This window comes from Ovis aries, chromosome 24 (genome assembly GCF_016772045.2).
Source record: "Ovis aries strain OAR_USU_Benz2616 breed Rambouillet chromosome 24, ARS-UI_Ramb_v3.0, whole genome shotgun sequence".
Lineage (NCBI taxonomy): Eukaryota > Metazoa > Chordata > Mammalia > Artiodactyla > Bovidae > Ovis > Ovis aries.
Window position 1 is genome coordinate 2,007,494 of NC_056077.1, and position 9,098 is coordinate 2,016,591.

Consider the following 9,098-nt stretch of genomic DNA (forward strand, 5'->3'; position numbering starts at 1 on the left):
AGGCTAGCTAGCGAAGGACAGAGACCAGGCAGAGGGACACGCCTCGGAGGGCCTTAAGAGCTTCAGTCAAGCATCTGGCCTTCATTCTAGAAGCAAGAGGGTGGGGAGATTGGAGGGTTTTAAAATAATAGCATCTGGGTTACTCTGAAGATGCCCCTCTGGCTGCCATGTGTGCAGAGTGCTCATCGCAGGAAAACAGAAGAGGTGCCCCTGGAGCCGTCCACTCAGGAGGTGGTGAAAGTCTGCACAAGGGTATGTCCTGGGAGAAGAAACATGCAAGGTCCAGGCTGGCCACAGGGCCAGTGGTCAGGGCTGTCTGCCTCCCCTCTTGCCCCGTGCCAGCCCTAACTGGGAGACTGGGGAGTGAGGCAGAGCTGCCAAGGCCGGTGCTCCGCACCCAGCAGGATTCCAGAGCAGGGTGTCACCCCTCCTCACCATTGTGACAAGCCAGCCCTCCCCCACACCCAGATCAGGAGTCTGACTCTGGGGGAATGGGGCTGTGGGCATGTCCACATCCACCCACGTCTGCCACCATGTTTCCACCAGCCCTGGCCCAGCCTGGCCATTTGACACGGACCCAAGGACTGGGCCAGGGTGTGCCAGGCCTGGGCCTAAGGGGTCCAGGAGATCACAGTCAGGACAGCTGGTGGGCACCTGGCAGACAGCACTATGGCCAGGAGCAGGTGAAAATCATTACTGAGGGGGCCCTGGGTTTCTGGGGGAAGACAGATGGACTGGGCACCCCAGCCTGCCCCAGTCTGGCCTACCCTGGTTAAGAGTCGAGCTGGCAGCTGGGCTGCAGCTGGGCATTCTTGCTTGCCCATCCTCAGGGGAAGAAGTTGGATAAACACCACAGAAGTGGGGCTCAGAGGGCCGGGGGAGTGGGCGTGCCCTGCAGAGTCTGGTGGGTGGGGCCTGTGATGGTCAGAGCCTGGGGGGTGATGCAGGGCTGTGCAGGGAGCTGCCTGGAGGCTGTCAGAAGAACCACTCTGCACACAGGAGTCCCCCGCACCCACTGTCTGGAGAGTCCACCAGGTTTTCAGGAACAGGTGTCCACTGGGCATAGGGGCACAGAGTGAGCTGGGAGATGAGCCTGGAGAGCCGCACAGACTCAGCTCAGGTGGGCAAGCTGGTGCCTCTGCTTCCCCACCTGGAACAGGGGACGGCCCAGCTCGGCCTCCCAGGGCTGAGAAGAGAGCCTGAGCGTGGTCTCCAGAGCCACCAGGGCAGAGCTGTGTGTCACCGACCGGGCCCCTAACCTCTCTGAGCCTAAGTTGCTCGCTTGTGACAGGCAGCCAAGCTCACTGCCCACCTCAAGGGATGGGTAAGGATCGGGTTTCTGTCCACTCCTGGTATGGATGGTCTCCGGTCACGTTAGCCGGTATGATTGTCCCCTATCCCAGAGGGTCTGACCTGGTGACTTAGATGGTCAAGACTCTGCTTGCAATGCAGGAAACCCAGGTTCAACCCCTGGGTCGGGAAGATCCCCTGGAGAAAGGAATGGCAACTCACTCAAATATTCTTGCCTGGAGAAGCCTATGGACAGAGGAGCCTGATGGGCTACAGTCTATGGGGTCCCAAAGAGTCAGACACAACTGAGCAACTTTCACTTTCCACTTCTACCTCCAGGAGGTGGCACCTCCAGCCCTACCCTCCAACCCTCAAGGGCTCCTAGAAGAACACAGATGTCAACTTTATTTTGTAAATATTTCTCTCTGCCCAGCGTGTGCCCAGGGTCTGCTCTGGCCGGGTGATGGGCATGAATTAAGGTCACTGAGCGTCGGCAGACAGGGTGTGGGCCCAGGCCCCATCAGTCCCAGCCGAAGTCCTGGCCAGTCATCTGGTAGAACTTGCGGTTGAAGGGCCGGTAGAAGGCTCGCAGGCGCTGGACCACGGCCTCGGGCACGCGAGGGTGTGGCCGGCCCTTGGACTTGCCCAGGCAGTGCGGCCGGCCGCTGCCCTGCGCCTTCTTGAGGCAGGGGAAGCCCTTGGTGGCGTTGAAGTAGAAGTGCTTGTCTGTGACGACCCGCTTGAGGCCCAGGAAGTCCTGCACACGGCCCAGCTCCCCAGCGGGGTCACTGACCAGGCGCTCGCCGCTGACGAAGAGGAAGCGGGACAGCGGGAAGTGGCGCAGCCAGTTGTCCAGGTGCTGCGCGTACAGCCCAATGCGCACGGCGCTCCAGGCCGTGTCCACGGGGCCCAGGCCGCGGCGGAAGGCCAGGGCGCCAAAGCTGGGCAGGCCCGGGGTCTTGGAGAGGGTCTGCGCGTAGTCGGAGATGGCGCGGGTCACGGGGTTCCGCACGACCACGATCAGCTTGGTGGCTGGGGACATGCTGTGGATGCGGCGTGGAGCCTCCCGTGTCACGAAGTAGCTGGGGGTCTTCTCCAGGGTGATCTGCCCGTCCAGGGTGCGGGGCATCAGGCTCCTGCGTGACGGAGTGTGGAGAGGAGGCATGAATGAGTGCTGGCCCTCCTCCCACACTAGATCTGCCCCAGGGCCAGGACTAACCGCCCCCGCCAGCGGAGCCCCAAACCTACAAGGTCGCTGAGCCTCCCCTTTGCCCACCCTGCCAGGCCCACCCATCCAAAGTGCCTGCATGGGCAGCCTGGGGTGTGGGCCATGAGGGTGCTCAGCCTCAGCTCAGGCTGGAAGTGGGGCCCATCCTGCAAGGCTGCTCACACCCCCACAGGGCTCAGCTGCACCCCAACCCTGACACGGGTGCCTCTCACCCCAGACCTGGCGCTCATGAGGCCAAGGGCCCCAGGCCTACCACCCACAAGGCTCCACCTGTCCCCCCTACCCCCGTAGGCCCCTGCACTGTAATTACCCTCGTCACACTCTCATTAAGTGGCTCATGGCGTCCCCTGAATTAGGTCATTAGTTATTGACCAATGTCCCCAGCAAAGGGTGTCCCGCCTTCCTCTCCATCACTCCCCCGCATCGCCCCTCCCCGCCTCTGAAGGCAGCCCTGCTAATTCTCCCCAACCTGCTCCCCACCCCCCAGAAAGCCGAAAGCCACAGCCCAGCCCAAGACACTGCAGAAGTTAGTGAGGCGGCCTGAGGACCCATCTCAGCCACTAGGGCTGCCCAGACCCCTCTGGGAACCCAGAGCGCAGGGCTGCATGCAGCCTTCTCAGCAGTCCCCTCTCTCTGGCCCAGGGCTGGGGGGCACTGATCCTATCCCAGGGCAGGTGACAGCGCCCTGACCACCCCAGCCATGGAGAAGCCCTCCCAGCACCCCGCCCTGGCAGCGTCCCGAGGCCACCCTGCCAACCTGGTAGAGCTGGGTGGGGTGGGGCAGGGTGCAGCGGTGGGGCCAGCTGAGCAAACAGCTCCGAGGGAGGGCAGGGAACTAGGTCAACAGAGGCAGAGGCTGGGACCTGCGCTCCAGAGGCGGGGGGGTCTCTGCCCACTTCTCTGACAGAGCTGCTCTGTCCCCGCGGGCAGCCCCTAGGACTGGCCCCCGCAGGAGGGTGGCACACAGGACAGGACTGAGGTCTCAACCAGCCTAGCGACCCCAGACTCGGCCCCGGGAGGCAGGCCATTCTTCTGCTCTGCCGGGTGGAGAGACACATGAGTTGGGGTACCAGCTTGGAGGATGCTGATGTCAGGAGTGGAGAACGTGCATGTGGGTGTCCCGGGGGTCCTGCCTCTCCCCCGACACCCCTGTTTGGCTCGGGAGCTGCCCCCATCCCTTGAAATAAAGCCCTGGGCAGAGCCAGTCTACAGAAGTCATGGGGGACAATTCTGCTCCCCCACGTCCCAGGAGTGACCACACCAGTCACTGCCCCATCTATAGACAGGCACACTGAGGTTCAGAGACGGAGCAGGAAGTGCTAGGGAGGGCATGGGCTCCCACCCCACCCCTGTGTTGCAGCTGCTGGGAGGCGGGTGTCAGCCCGGAATGCAGGTGGGGACTGCAGGGTGAGTTCAAAGAGACGGGTGGTGGGGACAAGGCCCAGGGCCGGGTCCAGGGCTGCAGCCTGGGATGGCCAGCTCAGGGAACCCCTCTTCCCACAAGAGGGAGGCCAGAAGGAGGGGTGTTCCCCACACTGGACCTCGACCCTGAGACCCACAGACAGAAGCCAGTGTCCACAGACCCCACCAGAAGTCAGCACCCCCCGCAGGGAGGGAACCAGCCCTGACCACTCCAGACCCCTCCTCACCGACTGATACCCCTTCCCATCTGCTTCCTCCCCAGGTGCCTGGTGACCCCAGGAGCACCCTCTCTCGGTCCCTAGACAGGCCGCCCAATTCTGAGCAGCCAGCCCCACCCCCTCACGCCTCGGGGGAGGGGCTGCAAAGAAGCCAGGGAGACAGATGGGCCTTAGTGCCCATTGCTGCTTTCTCTCCAAGGAAGAGGAAGGTACCCCACCGTGGAAGAGGGATGGGATGGGGTGGGGTGCCCACTCTTGCCACACAGCAGCTTGGAAAGCTAAGATCTTTGGGATCAATGACTTGCCCCCACCATGGGCCTCAGAAGCCAGACCCCCAGGCAGGCGGGCAGGAAGGAAGGTGGGGATGGGGACTCCTGGGGGGCGGGGGAGAAGGGGGAGAGGATGAGAGGGGCAGGACTCTGACCCCCCACGGCCAACATCTGACGGGCTGCTCCCCAACGCGGGCTCCCTGCTCATCTGGTCTGCATTTCCCTGTGGCTTCCATCCAGCTTGAGTGACTCCCCCCCTCTGTCTTTGCCTCAGGATGCCCCTCTGCCTTGGGGGGCCATCCATGCCCGCCTCAGCTCCCCCTCTTCCCCGGACCCCTCTCTGTCTCAGTCTCCCTCCACCTCAGCGCCCCTCCTCCATGTCTCACACCTCCCCTGGGCCCCTTCCCGAGGGCCCTGGGACTCATCAGGAACCAGCTAGGGTTCCCATGTGAGACAGGACAGTACCAGGAGTCAAGGGGGTTCCCAGACCTGCACCCCTCCTGGTCTGTCTGCTTTTCCAAAATGCCACAGTCAGAGTACAGTCCCCACTTGCCCCCAGACAGGGCACTCCTGCTGAACTGAGATTTGGGGGTGTTTGTGTGGCCCCAGCCTCTGCCAGACAGAAGGTGATCAGTGAGTCAGCGAATGGATGAACAAGGGCTGTGTGAGACACTTGAGGGGCTCAGTCCCCAAGGAGGAGGACTCTCAAGAGCCTGAGGGAAGAGATGAGGCCCAGGGAGGGGGACTGATTTGGCCAAGGTCAGCTTTGAGCAGCCCAGGACGCTTGCCGAGGCCAAAGGAAGGGCCCAAGACACCGCCTGGTCACAGTCCAGAAGGAATGAGTGTCCCCAAAACTCAACCGGGGCACTAGCCACTCCTCTGCTCACTGCTCCAAACCACCGCCCAGAAAGAGCCCTGGAGGCTGGGTCCAGGGTCCTGAGAGCAGACCTGACCGGGGGTTGGGCATCCTCTTTGCAGCTAGGGAGACTTAAGCAGGGGTGGGATTACAGAGGCTCACTGCACACACACGGTTGGCTGGAAGGACAGTCAGGTTCAGGGACACAGATATCTGTGAGCAACACCAAGCCCAGCTGTGCACGTGTCGGCACGTCCCTTGGAGGGTATGTGGACACATGTCCCGCAGAAGTGCAGGCCTGCACCAGCAGTGAGAGGTCAGCGCTAGCCAGCCCCAAGGGACAGCTCTGGATTAGAGGGACAGGAGGGACGGTGCCGCCCTTCCCCTACAGAGGCTGGGCGAAGGAAGGACTCTTCCTCCACCACTTAAACAGACAAGAATCACCCCGCCCCTCATCTCGGGCCTCAGGGATGCCAGGGACCCAAGAACCCCTCCCTAGAGCTGAAGACCTGACCCGGAGTCTGGATCCAGCTGGCTTCCTCTCAGGCCCCTTAGGCTCCCCAGACCAGTCCCCCAAAGCTGGAGTGTGTGCCCAGGGAGGGCCCGTCTGGATGGGGGTCTCAAGATCCCCAGCTCTTTGAGAACACTTTTAGGTCTAAACCCAGCTCTAGACACCCCTGGCAGCCCCTCCCTCGTTAGCCTATCCAGGCCGAGCTCTAAGGTTTGCACTTTGGTTACCAGTGTGTCCTCCCCCACCTTCCCCTTCCCCTCCTCCCTCCCCTCTCCCTCTTCCTCCTGTGCACAGAAGTGGTAAATGAAGGATGTTCTGGGACGCTGGAGCACTGTCAGAGTGGGCAGTGGCCGAGAACGCAGGGATTCAGACACTCGGGTCCAAGGATGGACCCACCTCCCCCATCACCACACAACTTCCCAGACCCCTAAACGCAGCCATCCTTCAGAGTTCAGGAGCCAGACCCTCAGTTCTCAGTGGGAACCCTGCAAATCCTTGAGTGATTCTGATGCAAAAAGCAAAGGTTAAAAGGGGATGGAAGCAGGGTGGAGTCTGGGTACAGAAAGCCTGGTAAACATGGAGGTCAAGAGTCTGGGTCCTGCCACCCCCCACTCGCTGCTTGTTCACCAGGTGACTGTGGGCAGGGTCCTCGCTGGCCCTTAGGGGCTAGGTTGGGGCTCGGGGATGAGGTGGGTGCCACAGGGAGTGGGGTGACTCACTCTCCATCTGTAAGCTCTCATTTTCCCAAGGAAAAGTATAGGACACCGAAGGCCGGGCCTCACTCACTCCGCAGGGAGGGGCCAGTGTTCGATCAGCCACCAGGACAGGCTACTTCAGTGGGGGCTGGTGCCCCCCTCATTCCTCCTCCCCACAAAGGCCATACCGGGTGGGAGTGAGGGCGGCTACAGAGCCCCATGACATGAAGTTGGGGTCCCAGTTCCCATCCCTGGACACTGACTCAAAGGCACCCTCCTCTTTTGTAAAGACCAGACTTTCTCCAGACCCCCAGGACTGAGGAGAAGGATTCCTCTTTCCAGGATCAGGGATTTTGGAGTGGGAATGGGGTGACAGATACTTCTAGGAGGCTGCAAGGAAGTGGGAGGCCCTTGCATAAGGTAATTGACCAGAGTTTAGACAGGCTTTCCTTCCCCGAGTGATGCGGCAGAGAGGTGCGACTGAGCACGAAACATTTCCAAAGCGCCTCAGACCCCAGTGGCTCGAAACTACTCAGCCGGAATCACACTCTAACCCCCTAGCCAAGGCTTTCCCCGGAGTTTTCAAAGTTTCTGGGAGCCCACGGCCACTCATCTTCTTTTCCATAAAATCCGCTGCAGGAAGTCAAATCTCAACCCGCACGCAGGTTGGTCTCAGCCCCAGAAGACACCCGGAGTCCTCGCCCCGCCGCGTCCCCAGCGAGGCCCCTGGAGCGCACCACGCCGTTTCCCGAAGGCACCCGCCAGGAAACCGATGGGGCCGACGGGCCCGGGCGCTCACCGGTACCAGGCGAGGCCGCGCTCGTAGCACCTGTCGAAGAAGTGGGGCTCCGAGCCGAGCGCGCGGATGTCGGGGTGCAGCCGCAGGAACTCCAGCAGGGCGCGCGTGCCGCCCTTCTTCACGCCCACGATGAGGGCCTGCGGGAAGCGCCGCCGACCCGAGCCACTGGCCACGGGCAGACCCGGCGCCCCGGGGCTGCGGGATGCGCGGGGCGGCTCGGCGCGCGCAGGGGCCGGCGCGGGGACCCGGCCGGCCGGCGGGCAGCGTCCAGGGAGGGCGCAGAGGCAGTAGGCGCCGAGAACCAGCGCGGCGAACAGCAAAGGCGCACGGGACGCCCGAATCGCGGCTCCGGGCCCTCCCACGGTGCCCTGGCTGCCCCCGGCCCCGCCGGCCAGGCCGCCGCTACCTGCCATGGGGCCGCACCGCGCCCAGGCCTGCGAGCGCGGGCTGCAGGAGGGCGCACATCCCCGCCAGGGCCGCGCGCAGCCCGCCGGCGCCGGGCTTCTGCTCTGTGCCCTGCTGCCGGGTCTTCTGCGAGCCGGGCGGGACCTGTGCGAGGGCGGGAGGCCCCGCCCCGCCCAGAGGCCCCGCCCCGCCTAGCCCGCTGCTCATCCCTGGACGCGCCAGCACCCCCGGGCGCGACTCGGAGCCTCAGAGACTAGCCTGACACGCCCTCTCGGAGACCCCAGGCCCCAGCCCGCTCGGGATGCGGCTGCGGCGGCCGCAGGACGGTGACAGGACTGCGCTGCTGTCCAAAGGACCCGCTCCTACACGGCCGATCGCCGCCCCGGGCGGCGCGGCAGGTGCGCGGGCGGAGCAAGTGGGTCAAGGTGGCTCGCGGTTCCGGTCCTGGTGCTCAGAGGGGCTCCCGGAAGGTGGGAGGTCTGCGGCGGGAACCCGGCGCACCTTGCTGACAATCGGTTTACTATTGCCCTGAGCCAGGGTCACGGACAGGGCGGTTGGAGAGGACTAGCCAAGTTGATTACCATTTTAAAGTCTGGGAGAGATGCTCAGGGGAAACAGGCCCAGTGAAATTCAGACCTCAGTCTCCTGAGCCTTTCCACCTGTCTGTATGTGCAGCCTAGTCCCCCGGTGTCCCTCTGGGATGTCAGTGACCCATCTCTGACGCTGGTGAAGCGGCTATATTGGAGATGTGAAGGATTCAGGAGACCTATCTGTGCTGGGGAAACCAGAAGGAGCAGGTGTCCTTTGAGAGAGCTTCCTCTGAGGGGCAGGGAGACTCAGGGCCCATCCCAGTAGAGACCTGCTGGGCACTGGACACTCAGGGAGTTTTCTGATCCCCCAGGCCCACTGAGCCCCTAGCACAGCACAAGGAAGGCCGGGCCAGGAGAGGGCAAGCCAGCCCCCGGGAAACAGAGAATGGAACCTGTGTCCTCCCTTTGCCTGTTCCCCAGCCTTCCTGGCCTCAGGGCTGGGGCAGGTGGGCATAAACTCCTCAAAGAGGCCAGGCTTCCCCCAGCCAGTGCCCAGAGACCAACGCCCCAGCTTCTGCTGGTTAATGGGCCGCTCCTGGGCCTAATGGTATCCAGACCTAAGAGCACCCCTGGAGCACTTCCCCCGGGGCAGGGGCCTCCACGACCCACCTGCAGAGCCAAGGGGTGAAAACCACTGACCAGGGCCCCAGCCCAGTTCCCAGATGCCATAGCTGCACCTGCTTGTCAGGCAAGACTCAGCCAGGAGCCCCATGGTCGCAGTGCTGGCACAGCACCATCTCAGGTGCATGCCAGCACACGCAGGGCCACAGGAAGTTCTTCTTCTGGTCTAGCTTAAAGCAGGATTTGTTCCAGAC

General features: G+C 63.1%; 1 protein-coding gene across 2 annotated transcripts; it reads right to left on the reverse strand.

Moving 5' to 3' along the window:
* Positions 1-1,669: 1,669 nt before the first annotated feature.
* HS3ST6 (heparan sulfate-glucosamine 3-sulfotransferase 6) lies at positions 1,670-7,821 on the reverse strand. 2 transcript variants are annotated; one of them, XM_042239956.1, is made up of 2 exons: positions 7,319-7,821; positions 1,670-2,426 (listed from the first exon to the last, which is right to left on the reverse strand). In XM_042239956.1, the coding sequence occupies exons 1-2, from the start codon at positions 7,699-7,701 to the stop codon at positions 1,811-1,813; spliced, it is 999 nt and encodes a 332-aa protein (XP_042095890.1). In that variant the 5' UTR covers positions 7,702-7,821; the 3' UTR covers positions 1,670-1,810. The 2 variants fall into 2 exon arrangements, with proteins under 2 accessions (XP_042095890.1, XP_027817512.1); XM_027961711.2 differs by having other exon boundaries at positions 7,289-7,821.
* Positions 7,822-9,098: the final 1,277 nt, after the last annotated feature.

What these genes read in the sequence shown, in the direction of transcription:
- HS3ST6 (XM_027961711.2), bottom strand. Translation starts at nt 7,701, where the DNA reads ATGGCAGGTAGCGGCGGCCTGGCCGGCGGGGCCGGGGGCAGCCAGGGC. An exon ending in CGCGGCCTCGCCTGGTACCG is followed by an intron (nt 2,427 to 7,288) that starts GTGAGCGCCCGG and finishes TCCGTCACGCAG; the next exon opens with GAGCCTGATGCCCCGCACCC.